General features: G+C 44.9%; 1 protein-coding gene across 6 annotated transcripts in view; it reads left to right on the top strand.

Annotated features, from left to right (window-relative positions):
• The first annotated feature begins 520 nt into the window (after positions 1-520).
• Positions 521-15,122, top strand: part of vari (MAGUK p55 subfamily member vari) — a 32,600-nt gene continuing 17,998 nt past the window's right edge. The window contains exons 1-2 of one of the 6 annotated variants that reach the window (XM_031994237.2): positions 521-1,155; positions 11,505-11,620. In XM_031994237.2, the coding sequence (XP_031850097.1) occupies positions 1,092-1,155; positions 11,505-11,620 (180 nt within the window). In that variant the 5' untranslated portion in view covers positions 521-1,091. Of the gene's footprint in view, positions 1,156-1,227; positions 4,193-8,260; positions 8,839-11,504; positions 11,621-15,122 lie in introns of those variants that run through there. The other 5 variants (XM_076367303.1, XM_031994238.2, XM_031994234.2 and 2 more) reach the window with 5 other exon arrangements.

Below are 15,122 nucleotides of genomic sequence, written 5' to 3'. Positions count from 1 at the left end.
CGTATTTACTTATGCGAGAGGAGATAATATAAATTTAACTTTTTATCTCAGCCCGGATATATTGTTCATTTATGAGAAGTTTGAGTTTAATATATACAAGCTGTTCACGTGTTTGAATCGAATTTTACGTGTATATCCACGGATCAAGGATAAGTTATTTTTAAACACGCAGGTATTGAAGGATACGAGACGATTGTTTCGCGACAGCTGTTTCTAGCTTGTAAAAAACTTGAACATTCGCATCTTAGCACTAGAACTACTGTACTAGTCAAAATGACTGGTTTCGATCTTTTTGTTTAATTATTGATATCTTCGAAATTGAATATTCGCAATGATTTTGAAAATGGATAGCTTCATTTCAGTACTATAATGAATGTCTGAAGAAACTGAGAATAATCTATTGTTACAATTTTTATAGGAATTGCATATCAATCGTATTAAACGCTCGGTAGTTCTAGTGTTAGAATATTCATGTAGGTTGCGTTCGGTGGATCCGATGTTCGTCACACTCGATCGAAGATCTTTCGTGTCAGAGCGAGTTACCTTGAGTGTACGATAAAAAGTGGAAGCAGTGCTCCGGAGTGACATAAACATTCTTAATTACGCGTAACAACAACGGGCGTCGCAGTTTTCATTATCTCCCGGCGTGCATCGACGTAAACGTCGCTTCGTTCAGCTTCTTTGTAAATTCAATCACTGCGCATGAGACGGAAGCGAACTAATTATTCCGTTGCAAAAACCGGCGAACGTATTCACAGCCGGGAGCGTTCACGGCTACGCTGAGGTGCTCCGCGGTGGCAAAAAAAAGAAACGGTTCCGCGTACGCGACACTGTTTGTGTAACGGATACGCGACGATACGGGGAAACCACGAGGAGATAGTGTTTTTCCCCGGTGCGGACGGGACGCATCCGTGACGCGGTGTGGATGATAAGTCGCCCGGGTCAATGCCGGGCGAACTAACCTTTGCCAGGCAAAGTTGAGGCGTCAACTGTTTCCGAGTTGCATTCGCGACGCCTCGGTGCATCTTTCGTTGCCAGTGGACGTGACACGTGACGACGGGACCCGGAAGTGGCTCCGAAACAAGCAGTTTATGCGGCCGGCCTCGACCAGCCTGATCCCAATCAGCCAATCATCGCTGAATGCCCATTGTTCCGGTATGTTCTGACCAACTGTAACGTTGGAACAGTGGTTCCCAAATTTCTGTGTCTGTGCGTAACCGTCACGAAGACAATCACGTCAGTCAGTTCCTTCGTTCGTGAAACTCGTTATTGAATTACCAAAGGCCTTCTTCGAAAGATTGAAAAATTACCAGAAACGATCATTTTCACATCGAATTTCATGTCTGCAATGAATAAATTATTTTCTCTATATTTACCCTTTGCAATCGGAGGTCTTTCACTAGAAATATTTTAACACTCTGATGAGATAAAGACGATATTTCGTAAAACTGACTCGAAGAGAAATCGCATGTACATTCAGGAACAAAGCTGTTTTATTTCGATATTTGTCAAATTGATGTGTTATACAAGATATAATTTTAACACTAAGACTACCGTACCAACTGACTGGTTTCAGCGTTTATTTCGTAATTATTGATATCTGAAAAGCATTGAATATTCGAAACGATCTTGAAAGTAAATAGTTTCACTTGAATACTATAATGAATGTCTGAAGAAATGATAATAATCAATTATTACAATTTCATAGGGATTACATATTAATGGTATTAGTGTTAGTATTAGTGTTAAATATCGAATTTTATATTTTACTGTATGAAATCAAATGATGAGTGAGTCACCTCGAGTGCAAAGGGTCAACCCTTGACGAACTTGTATTTCAAGTTGAACCACAAAGTATCGTTATATAGTAGAAAATCTTAAATTCAGAAGTGACCTAGCTCGATACTTAACGTGTCCATTGTAAACATTACAACAATGACAGTGATAGAAGTAATCAAATGACCTTCTCCGCCACAATATACTCTCAATAGTAGACGAACTCTCGAACGTATAAACCGTGCTTTTCATTTTCTCTTGATTCACCGACGATCGCCTCGCGGTCCACACTTTGCGAACCTCTGTGTTAGAACATTAGAAACCAGAATCACCTGGATACTGCCAGCCTCGAGCAGCGTAGCCGTACCGCCGAGGTCCCGCGAAAATATCGAGTTTATAGCCGGTCCATAAAGATCCCGAATCTCGTAATTGGAAGCCCGAACGCGGATGGATCGATGCCTCGCACTCGGGAAAGTGAGAAATGGATATCGGTGATTTCGGTTGCGAACTCGGCCAGCGTTAAGAGCTCGCGCGGTATTAACGCCGGAAATCGAAAGCTGCCGAGTTCGGGGTTTGAAAGGCTGTGCATGGCTATTTGATGTCGGAATGATCGGAGCTTAAGCTTTCAATGATACGGGGACGGAGATGGTGGAATGTTTGAACTCGGCGAGCCGGAGAGCTCAATGAGCGTAGTTTGAAAAGTGGGAGATGAGACTTGAGCATTTGAACCCGCCGGAGTTTCGACGTTGGGACCGCCGGCTCTGAAAAGCGGAAATTAGACGTGCACGCTTCGAGACGTGGATCTCAATTCGGGATTTCAAGATCTCGCGTGTACTGCTTAAAACTCCACTGCTAATAATAGAAATAATGCAACATTGGACGAAGGCTGTTCTCACGTCTATTTGGAAAATTAAGTTTCGTGATAACTAGTTTTTAACTAACTTCAGGAAGTGATAACGATTATAGTGGGAATAAATGTGGAAGACTGACTACTTTGCGTGGGAGGACACTAATATGCTCGTGATAATTTTACTGATAGTCTTGTCGCGTCAGGGACATACTGAACGGACATTTTGTTAATCGGCATCGCTACCTCCCGCTGATAACGAAGGACGCGATAACGTTATCGAAGCGAGAACGCTTGGGAGCGCCTAGGAATATGCAACTGTGTACTACAGTGCCGGCTCACGTTCAGGGAGAAGCTACAAGATGGCGGTGCTATGAAATATCGCTGCCAATCGTAGAAGTTACCAGCGATCGTAAAAAAGATTTACCAAACATTTATGTAACGACTTTCCTGCACTTTCTCAGTTACAAATGAAACATTTACTCTTCGAAACATTGATTTCAACGGGAAACAAAAGGAATGTTAACTAATTGATCCAGTATTCCATTCGAAAGGTTACCTGCGAAGCTCCACAAGATGGCCGCACATTTACGGGAATATACCCCACTAATACCTTCCATAAAACAAAAACTAAAAACCAAATTCTCACCGTTCCTTCGGAATTCGTAAATACCAACCATAGATTAAGAAAACTCCCATATTCGAAGCTGTTATCAAGTTTCAGCGACATCGAGTTTCCAAAACACAACAAACCCAAATACTCCTCAGAGTCTCATCTGAAGTCCCTTGAAACGATCATTCCAGCTCTCCAACCGTTCAGAACGAAATGCCGGGGAACTCCAGATTCGAATACCATGACACAATGTTTGTCTTCCATCGGCAAGCAGAAACCGCCCCTCAGACGGGCCGACAAACACCCTCGAGTCCTCGAGACGCTCCAGTTCCACGGTCGCAATCAAGCCCGCGCCCTTCCGTGGGCGCGTTTGCTATCGATCGATCAGGACGCGCTCGTTGCCACGAGTCGCGAAATCGCTCGGTGGCCAGAGAAAGGAGGGACGGGACAGGCAGAGGGCGAAAGCGGCAGCGGCGGCGGGCGAGAGGGTGCAAAAACCCACCCCCGCGCGGCCAAGCTATAAGTACCAGACACGAGCCGAGCACGGGCTTATAGGTCCCGTTGCGGTCTTCCTCGTTCGTTCTTCCGCCAAGCGGTAAAGCCCGCCACCGAACCGACGGTTGATCTATGAATAGATCCCGAGATCTCGGACTCCTCCTGCCATTTTGATTACGCGTCGGCCGGAGATCGATTGACGGACGGAACACGTGGAACGTTCGAGAGGTGCGGCATGACATGTTCCATCGATCGAGGACAGGAGTCGGCGGCCGCTCGATCCCGCGCGCGTAACACGCGGGGCTGGGATCCATGCTGATCGTGATGCCGGTCGGGATCACCTGAAGCGGACGCTGAAACCGGCGAGATGAAGAACAGCAGGTCGATGCTGGATATCGAGGACATCTGCGGATGCTCGATCATCCCCAAGAAAGAGCTGCCCCATTTGAGGTCGACTTCCGGTGAGTCCGCTTGACTGACAGCGACTTGTTTGTTTGACTTTCGCCGCTGATCGCGTCGGACGATCGCCCGGTGCTCCCGCGTAGATACTTCCGCGGAGTGGCTCGTTTGTTTCTTTTTTAAATCTCGTCGAAGCCTCCTTGGACGGATTCGGAGCGATTGCTGAAAGTTTGATGGACGTTTATTTGAATTTCTGTTTGCCCGGTCGGTTTAGCTTAGGGGCGAGCCTCTCTGTACTTGGCTTGTTATCGAGGGATTTTTCGACGGCTCGAAATTGTTAGGAGTCCGGTAAATAGAGCTCACGGCCGAGTTGCGACTGGCTCGAAGTTTAACGAAGTTTCTGTTTGCTCGGCGCTTTAAATCTACGTCGTGTCTGTTCCGTTGGCGGACGTCCGCGATGTTTCGAACGAGTTCCATTTGCAATTTAATTGTATAGTAGACTTTGACTTCAGATAATTCTAACGATGTTTATCGGATACGTCTGCCCGAACGATTCGCCCCGATCGAAGTCCGATGCTCGAGTTCTGTTTATCGGAGGATGATTTCCCGCGCGCAGCCGGCGTTAATATCGTTAAAAATTAACGCGATTTCCGGGGAAGCACCTCAGATGCCGGCTTACGCTCCACTTTCCGCGTCGCGGTTGCGACACGTGTCACAACACGCCAGCGACGATATGATTACGGCGACAGCGCGTCGTTAATAATTCATATTCGGGATAACGCGATTCGAAATATTGGAGGAGCGGTGAACCGAATAAGTCTCGTCGAATATTTCTCGTGGCAATTATTTTCGTGATCCTTTTAACCGTAGACTCGTACAAATTATAATTCTAACGCTGAAATCTTGATCATTCATTCGAGGAAATCGACAATATTCGTATTCGTTAGATCCGGAGAAACGAATCGTACGATGAAATACATTTCCATGCATCGGTTCGAATGCACAACGATTACGCCCGAGTTTCCATCAAACAAGATGGAACAGATAGAAGTAATAATGCACGCGTTCTCCAAAGAAAAACTCGCGGGATCGATAAAGCTCGCAATGTGACTGCTATACCCGTCAGCAACCTTGGGTGAAAGTTAACGTTACCAATACCTGTGACGTTCGGCCGCGTTACAGCCAACTGTTTCAAGCTCGATACCAATTTCGACGACTCTCCTCATTCCTCGCGTTTAATATTTTCATACTCTTTCCCGGAATGCTTGTGCAGGCCTCCTCGACTTGCTTCGCCGTCGCCCATTTGTTTTTCTTCCCTCCGCAAACATTCGTTCCGCGAACTTCACCTATGCTTCGGAAGTCGTTGAAGCCACTCGACTCGATTACGCACTTTTTCGAAGGCAGACTACGGTGCAGATCGGAAAATAGTTGGAAATTTTTGCAAGAATTCTCCAATTCGTTGGAAGAATCGCTCGCGGGACGGACACCGGGGCCCGACGTCACGGATAATCATCACAATCCACTTCATTCCACCGTCCTCGGCGCGGCAGCCGAATCCCGTCCGACTTTTACGACTTTTCTGATAAGAAGCAGGTTTGCAACTCCGTAAAGGCGGAGTCGTCGTCGGAACAGCTGTTTTACAATCGACTTAACACGCGTGTTCCTCTTATAATCGAACCTCGTCATCGGCCCGCTCCAATGAACCACCGACTGCTAAATAATAAACAAATTACCCGGCGTTATCCCCTGGATCAAAACTCGTAAAGATCGTATAATATTCGCCGCGCGTTCCGCCTAACGATTTAACGCTCCAAATCGTTTTCTAAAAATACCATTGGGACTCTGTGTAAATATCCCGCGGTAGTCTAAAAATTCTTTCACGTGTAAAAGTCTAGACGTATTTTATCAATAAACTGTCTGATATAATGTATGCTTATTCTCTCAGCTTAATTTAAAGCACCTCTATAGAATGTTAAACGAAATCTGGCCGAATAGAAATACTTCCATTTAGAGACATTATCAATCTATTTCTAAACTCAAATCGCAGCGAACTATCCTATACTCCAAACGTTAAACAAAACGCAAAGTTCGTAATTCATATTACAAGTACCAATTAACGGTAAACCTTATTCGGACCTTAATTGGTTTACAATTCAGTTTACGTTTTGCTAAACAATCACCACTTGGTTTGATACGGTAAAATTACAAATATAATTATAATGCACCACTATATGAAACATCAAAGTAGAAACTAGAACACTAGAATTATCGAACACTTAATACGATTAATATGTATATTTTAATTCCTATAAAAATTGTACCAATAGATTGTTTTCAGTTTCTTCCATTATAGTACTCAAATGAGACTATTTATTTTCAAAATCATTTCGAATATTCAATGCTTCGATATCAATAATTGCTAAACAAAAGAATCGAAACCAGTCATTTTGACTGGTACGGTAGTTCTAGTGTTAATTTACCAGTTAAATTTGTTACATGAGTCGCAACAAGCATCGTATATTTTATCAGTCTTGAATATTCTTACCAAAAAACTTTCGAGCGCAAAGGGTTCCTAATTTCTCACAGAAACGTCTGTTACCTTTTTAACCCTTTGCACTCCGAAGTTTTACTAGAAATATTTCAACATTTTCTGATGAGATGATGATATTTTATAAAACCAACTCGACGAGAAATTCACGTGAATCGGCGGACTAAGCTACTTCACGTCAATATTTCTCAGATTAATGCATTATATGCAGTATATTATTAAATATCAAACTTTATAGCTTCACTGTAGGAAATCAAGTGGTGACTAAGAGTCACCTCCCGAGTGCAAAAGGTTAATAATTGCAACAAGAAATCAGGAATCGGTCATTCTGACCCGTCCGGTGGTTTCAGTAATATTCTAATTTGCCACCGCCGAGGGGTGCGCGCCTCGTGCGACTCGCGCCGCGATTCAGCTGAAGTCCTCTATTATCTTCGGCTGAAAGGAGAAACATTCGCAGGGCGGAAGACTTTAATATGCACTTGGGAAGCGGAGTGCGCGCGAGTAAAAGGAGAGCACTCTTCAAAGGGTGCACCCGCGACCAACGTCGACCAGACGTCTGGCGTCACGTCGCCGAATCACGACGACCACACTTTTCTTTTCGCGGCGTCCCCCCTCTCTCTGAAAAGCAGCTGGTCCGTTTCTGGACCCTCGCTCGGAAGCCACGGAGATTCCTGCGGCCAGTTTTCCCGCCCACCCCTACAACACTCCCCACTCCAGTTCCCTCATTCTGTCCCGTCTGAAAAATAAGAATAGCTCTCCTCTCCCTTTGATCCCTCGCGTTCGCCGACGAAATCTCCTGGGCCGTCAGTTTCGACCGCTCTTCGGCGACGACAGCATGCGTCCTGCGAAATTCATTTTTGGAGAACACTCTGGACACTGGAGGATCGATGAAGCAAGATTTCCGGAGGATCATTGAGAGTCTTATGGTATAGAATTGACTAGGAGACAAAGGAAACCATGGATCGGAATTATTGGAAATTTCAACAAACTAGACACGTTTGAAGAGAAAGGAAGTAGCAACTGTCGAAATGTGCCTAGAAATCAATGAATGAAACGGTAAAAATTGATTATAGCATCGATCATCTATAACCTTCTATCTTGAACAATTAGAAGCAGAAATTACAAGTAGAAAGTTTCAATAATACCATACGATCCCACAAAACTCAGACAACTATAACCAGACGAATCACCAAATATAAACAATTCACCAAAAAACCAAGCCTTCCTCAAACAGCAGCAAATCGATCCGCAACATCCGAAAGCTTCTGCAAAGGAGCAAGTTTATCGCGAATTGACAGAAATCCGACGAACGAAAGAAAACTATTCCAATTAAGCCTAGCCGAGCAACAAACCGATCGAAGTCTCGGAAAGCCACGTCGCGTTCTCCGAGTGTCAACAATGAGGATCGGACGACGTAGAAGAATCGTCGTCACGTAGCGGGCGTCCGTGACAAAAGGAAGAGGAGCACTTTCGCCGTCGCGATGCCCTTAAAAAGCGGCGCAGGTTTCCTCGTCGACGAAGGGAACGGCACGGCGTGGACGTCGGCCTAGCTCCGTAGTCCCGTCACCTCCACAGGGTGTCGCTTTCAGTTCCCCGGCTGCACCGGGCACCGAGGGCCCGGCAGGTGTAAGACGGCGTTTCCATTCACCGCGACGTAGTGTCGCGAGGCAGACACGCTCCCGCCGTCTCGAAAGAAAATCGCGCTCTCGGCCGGCCTGCCGTTGGCGGGACAAACAGTGCCGTAGCTCCCGGAGTCGCTACAGGCCGAATCCCTCCACCCGGTCGCGATCCGAGTCCCACGGAAGCAAGACGAAACGCGTCGAACATGAAAAGTGCTGCCATACGTTGACCCATAACGAGGAGAAACTGGTTAAAGCCGTCGTGACCGTCGATCGCGAGGCGGGCCAAGCGGGAGAACCTTCTGAGTGACGATTCGAGGACATTCACGATGTTCCCCGATCGATTAGAGATACTCGTAACCAGTGAACATGTGAGATTCGTCGATTGAAGTCGACGGAAGTTTCGGAGATCGTCGTGATTATGCTGAGATAGAAGACGCGAGAATGGTTTTCTTCGGGAGAAAGGACAAGCTGGAGGATCGCCGGCTGCTGGCCAGCCTCGACGCCGTCAACGGGACGAAAGTGTATCACATCGAAAACGGTAAAGAGAGTCGGAGGTATCTATTTTTCGATCGGCGAGAAACGCGAGGAGGAATCGAACGGTTCATTCGGCAGAGGTCTTCTTCGAACGTCCCGGCGAAAGAATCCGGGGAATCGTTCGCGCTCGCGCGATATCTTCGTTCCGTGAAATTAAGAAAGAAATATTTAGTTGACCGGGAACGAGCACGAGATTCCACGTCCTCCGGGAACTGCTCCTTCTCCGATGCGCGGCTTGTCTAAATATTATTCCGGCGCATTTATATCCGCGCATTTCACTGGACCCGCTACGGGATCGCCGCGTGCGAAACCACGTTTGGGGATTCGCTGGCTGTCATGGGAGAGGGGACTCGAACGGGGCTTTTCGCAGATTCGTAAACGCGACGACTCGCGGAACTTTGGCCGGATTTTAATCTTCGATGTCTTGGGGAAGGAACAATGAGATGGACACTTTGATTCGCGGCTATTCTTCCTTTGTCATCCGTAAACAAAGACTCTGAGAGATCCTTCGATACAAAAGGATTTTATCTCGAATACCTGCTATTACCTCTTTACAATATACGATGTGCGTGACGCAGGGTATGCTGGTACAAAGCGTTTCGATTCTTTCGATTTTTTCCTTTATGATCCAACGTTTAACACTGAAACTACCGAACGGGTTAAACACTCCTGGTTTCTTCTTTTTGCAATGATTAAAAAGATAAATATTTTTCTAAGAAACGATTACAGAATTTGATTTAGCAATACGCAAACGTAGATCAAATCAAGCTTCGGTAACTGCTTCGGGTTTCTATAGAGGAATTTGGAAACGTCGAAAACGAAGATGGAGGGTTTCAATTCTTTCGACTTTTTCCTTTATGGTCCAATGTTTAACACTGAAACTACCGAACGGGTTAAACACTCCTGGTTTCTTCTTTTAGCAATGATTAAAAAAATATCAAGTATTTTTCTAAGAAATGATTACAGAATCTGATTGTAGATCAATTCAAGCTTTAATAGCTGCTTCGGATTTCCATAGAGGAATTTGAGAACGTCGAAAACGAATTTGTTTAATCTCAGAGAATACATGTACAAATGATTCGTTCGCTGCTTGATTTTCATGCAGTAGCCGATTCGTTTCTCCGGATTACTTATTGAAGGGTGACTTTAGAACGAACTTAGTCTCGGTACTTTTGCAAGCCAGTTAAGTCATAGTCTGCGGTGAGAAATAGGTCGAGGCGTTCGTGATAGACGATACCGCGGTTCGTTGTACCGCTTCGCGTTCATACCGCGCCCCGATATTTACCTCGCGACGCATTTATCATGCAACCGTTCCGTCGACGTTGCTTATCGTCGCCGGTTCAAGTAGCTGGCTGGCTATCGAGAGCACTCGTGCCGCAAGTGCAGCCCGACTTTGAAAATTAAACATCGTAAAGCTTCCACGGGACCCATGTTCAACGACGAATCCGTTCCGAAACGCGCGCGTTTCTCGTGGAACTTTTTGCGAAATTTCGATCGTAGGTTACCTAGTTCGAAGCAGAAGAATTCATCGACTCGGCCGAATGAAATGGAAAAGCCGACGCGGAGCTAGGACGCGCGCGGCTCTAATTAGTCGGAGAACTCGTAAAATGCCTCTAAGAAGCAGTCGTTAGCTTCGCGATAATTTCTTCGTCCTTGAGCTTGCTCCATTTCACTGTTTTGCTTTCCGTCCACTGTTTACCCCTGCGTGGATCGAACGATACCAGTGTTCTCTGGACGTTCGTGAGAATTGATGGATTAACGAGTGGCATTTCTCTTTTGCAAAGTGAACGTTCACGTTTGAGTTAAGTTGCTTTTGGAGAAAATATATGGTACTAGGTTCATGGATATTTATTATTCATTTCTTTAGTTCTTGGAATTTTGTCGGTTGGACGATTGGGAAATGTGTCCGTGAAAAAACGTAGTCGATTGACAGAACTGGTAAAAGATAAGGTAAATTAAGCAATGCGAAGAGTAGACAATTAGGAAACTGTTTCGTGTAACTGGGTCAATCAAAATGGACGCAGATGTTTACCAAATAACTCGGAATTCATAGAATCCATAGAATTGATAAAATTCTATACGAATTTATCAAATTTGTAAAATGTATAAAACTTATAAAGTTTCTCAAATTCATCAAATTCATCAAATTCATAGATTCTATAATTCTACAATAGTTCGAATTCACAAAATTCATCAAATTTATCAAATTCATAGGATTCTACAATTCTACAGTAGTTCAAATTCACAAAATTCATAAAGTCTATCAAATTTGTGAATTAATAAAACTTATAGTTTCTCAAATTCACCAAACTCATCAAATTTATAGAATTCCATAATTCCACAATAGTTCGAACTCACAAAATTCGTTATCCCTGAAACGAATACACTCCGTGAACCTAGCGTCAGGCGGTTACAGCGTCGCGTTACGGTTAACGTAACTTCCCCCGTTCGATTTTTTCCGTCGAAAGTTGCCGCGTGCCGCGTCTCGGCCACCTGTAGCTTTCAGCCGAATATTGATCCGCCCGGAAGATGGCCACACCCGGTCGCCCCTCGCCGATCGTTCCCTCTTTCGCGCCCTCGTCCCGACGCTTCCACCGGTAGTGTCGTTGCCCCTCGCCGACGTGGAAGTCGCCCCCAGTGTTATGGAAAAGTGCGTGGTCACTGTTCCAGCCGCCTTCATGCACGTCCGCGACAACCTCGAGGAGCTGGGCAAGGTGGCGGACGACACGGACCTGCTATTCCTGAAAGGCCTCCTGGACAGTCCGGTCGTGAACTCTTTGGTGAAGGTGAGTGAACGTTCGGCACGCCGCCTCCGTCTTTTGCACCCTTTTCTCGCTGTTATGTCACCGTCCGCCGCGTCCTGCGATTCAACCGTCGAAATTGGATCAATAGCGACGTACAGATGATTTAATGGCTTGTGAATAATTCAGTGCATCCGTGGGGGATGATTTTAGGGTGGTTTACCTAGAATATAGTGCGTTAAGACATTTTTCAGTGGATTGAAAGTTGTAGAGGGTCAACGTACTGAGATGTAGGTGATTAAAGTTTTCTAATTAGAATCAGATTATTTCGTAATTTGTGAGTGACTGAGACTATTTAGATTATTTCTCATAATGTTAGTATGTAACTGTTGATATTTTAGAGAGTGAATATTGAAGTGTTAGATTAATATTTTAGTACATTTTAGCATTCAAGTAATTGCAATTTTTTATTGAATTATTCTGTGTTCAATATATGTGTCGTCTATATTGGAAATACGTTGTTTTACCTTTTTATGCGAGTATGCAGCGAGGTGATTGCTTGTTGAATGCGAACAATAAAACTCGTCAATGCTCGGAACAGTTAATCATTAAAAAGCGTCCCGACGTATTGTTTTTGGCACAAAGGACTAAACAAATAGTTGTATAATGTGTCCGAATCATGCGCACGTTGCACGTAGACGCCGAGACACATGCACGTGCCACGTGTTTACTACGATCGCTGGATTTTACGAGAACGGGGAAGAAGGAGGGAGAGAGAGAGAGAGAGAGAGTGAGTTACAACGTGTGCACGTGAGTGAGGGAGAGAAAGAGAAAGGACACGGTCATTTACGATGGGTTCTGCTCCGGCTCACTGAAATTTCCGCCATCGCGGAGTGATCCTGCCACCGTGAAATAAAAGAGGAAACCAACCACCGTTGAACACCGTGGATAGACGAAAATTCTCTTCCACCGTTCAAATCATTTTTTCTCTCGTCTCCGAAACATCTGTGATTTCTTCCTTTGGATTGCCGTTGAGGAAACGCGATTAAAATTCGACTTTTTCACTACTTTCCATCAATCATTACATCGTTAGAGAGACTTCCGCGTGTCAGCTATTTCGAACCCCACGCGGCCTACTTTCACTTCCGCAATAACGCAAATAATATCACGACAATTAAGAACGTGTATTTAAGGCACGACGTACGTTCGTTTAATTACTCGGCTATTATTTTCTACTCGTTTTCAATTATACTGAAAGTAAAGCTTCATACTCTCTTCAGTATTTTATACAAGATTCTCTTGAGTCTTATGTGAAATGAAAATTTTTAAGTATTTCTTCGTGCCATAAAATTTTCGCAAAATCAGTCAGGTCATTATTAACCGTTTGCACTCGGAAGTATTTCGTTGGAAATGCTTAACATTTTCTAACTAGACAAAGACGATGTTTTTTGAAATTAACTCGAAGAGAAGGCACAAGTGAATTGAGAAACAAAGCTTTGTTATCCCAAAATTTCATACTCTCCTCAATATTTCATACAAAATTCTCTTACGTCTTATATAGAATTTAAAATTCTCTTATGTCTCTTATCAAACTTAATGTTCTAGTACTTCTTCGTGCCACACAATTCTCACAAAATTCCAAAGATCCGTGTATCAAAATTTTATATTCTCTCCAACATTTCATACAAAATTCTCTTATGTCTCATATAGAATTAAAAATTCTCTTATGTCTCTTATCAAACTTAATGCTCGAATACTTCTTCGTGCCACACAATTCTCACAAAATTCGCAAGATCCGTCTATCAAAATTTCATACTCTCCAACATTTCATACAAAATTCCCTTCCACCTTCCATAAAATTTCATTCTCGAGTATCCCTTCGTGCCATACAATCCCCGCGATCTTCACCAGATCCGTCCGCCACCGAAGAGATCGAAGTCGAAACGTTCCGCGCGAAGTAGCCACGATTTCGAAGGAGTTCCAGCGTTTCCGAAAAAGACCGGGCGGCGCAGGAACACGAGATGCACGGGGAGGAACGTGAAAACAGTGGATCACGTGTCCGGGAACTTTCGGAGCCGCGTTATTTTCTTTTCACGGGGCGCTTGCATCACGGCGGTGCGCGCGTCCGCCCACGCCCACGCATTATTTCGGTCGCGACACACATTTCTCGCGTGGATACGGGAACAACGCCGCGTCGGCCTTCGATGAAAATATTAGCGTCGATTGTCTGGGCCGTGGTTCCTCCGTGACGCCGAGCCGTCCGTCGCGTCACGTCTCCTTTCGTCATCGTTATATAACGCGTTTCCACGAAGAGAAAAGAAACCCGACGAAAAATAACGCCGACCGTCTAAACACGACGTTCCTCGAGGACCTAACGGGCATTGCCCATAAATATTGCTCGTAAATCTTCATCAAATTTATACTCATAATCTCTGCCTCTCGTAGCTCTCACGTGCGTCTATAATTATTACTCGATCGTGTTAGACAGATTCTTTCAGCCGGTATTCATGCATCCATCATCGTTAGCGTACAAACTCCTCGGGATCGGATTTTCTACTGAAAGATCCATTGACCTGTTAACCGTTGAATTTAGTTGGAAAACCTCTCGTTCTGCAATAAAATCGAAAAATGGAGGACGAATGCACGTAGAATATATTTTAATGAAAGATCAAAGCGAAACAAAGGAGGTGACTGAGTCAGTGCAAAGGGTTAAAAGACTTCTTTCAGGATTCAGAATCTTCAAGTTCCACTGTAAATACATGAAGAAAACGAGTCACCATATTGATAGATAAAATATCGATCTAAAATACTCGATTCCCGAATACGAAATTCGAAGGAAGGATCGAGAGATCCCAGCTACTTTCCGACATTCCAACACCCGACACCTCTGGGCAGCATCTTCTAGGTTATCTCCTGGAACACAGGACGCTCCTCGAGATTTCGAAATTCTCGAAGCTCGTGGATGGTTCGAATTATCTTGTCCCGATCGGCTGCGCGCGGACCGACCGTTCCTCCGGGACGTCGGGTCCCGTTCACGCGGCCCTCCCCTCACCTGTCGGGCCCACATTCCATCTTGCTCTTCGGCAGGTAGAGGAGAAGCCCCTCCCGGTGTCGAGAAGTCGTTAAGCAACGGTGTCCGTTTCCGGCTCGATGTTTGGTCAACCTGACAATGGGAATCGATGACAGTCCCGGCGGGGCGTCCGGCGATTTCGCCGAAAAACGCTGGAAACCGGCCACCAGGCCCGGAAAATTGGGTTGTTGACTCGGGACCGGGAACCTGGTAGCCGCTTTGCGGGCGAAGTGTGAAATTTTTGATTCCCGTGAGCCTTACAAATATAGATCGCTGTTTCTTTTAACGGACTTCACGGGGAACCATCGGTCATCCCTTAAGAGGGGCGGACATGAGGTTTAACCCCAGTTTTAATTGCAGGTGTGCTTCTTTGTCGAGATACCTTTAACCCCTTGGCTTATGATTTCTTTCTGAACTTTGATCAGGCTACTTTGTCATTAATAATTGTGGGAATGGATGTATTTGAGTGTTTGAATA

Source organism: Nomia melanderi, chromosome 4, assembly GCF_051020985.1.
Source record: "Nomia melanderi isolate GNS246 chromosome 4, iyNomMela1, whole genome shotgun sequence".
In the NCBI taxonomy this organism is placed as follows: domain Eukaryota; kingdom Metazoa; phylum Arthropoda; class Insecta; order Hymenoptera; family Halictidae; genus Nomia; species Nomia melanderi.
The sequence above is the reverse complement of the archived record's forward strand: the minus strand, read 5'-3'. Positions and strand labels throughout refer to the sequence as shown.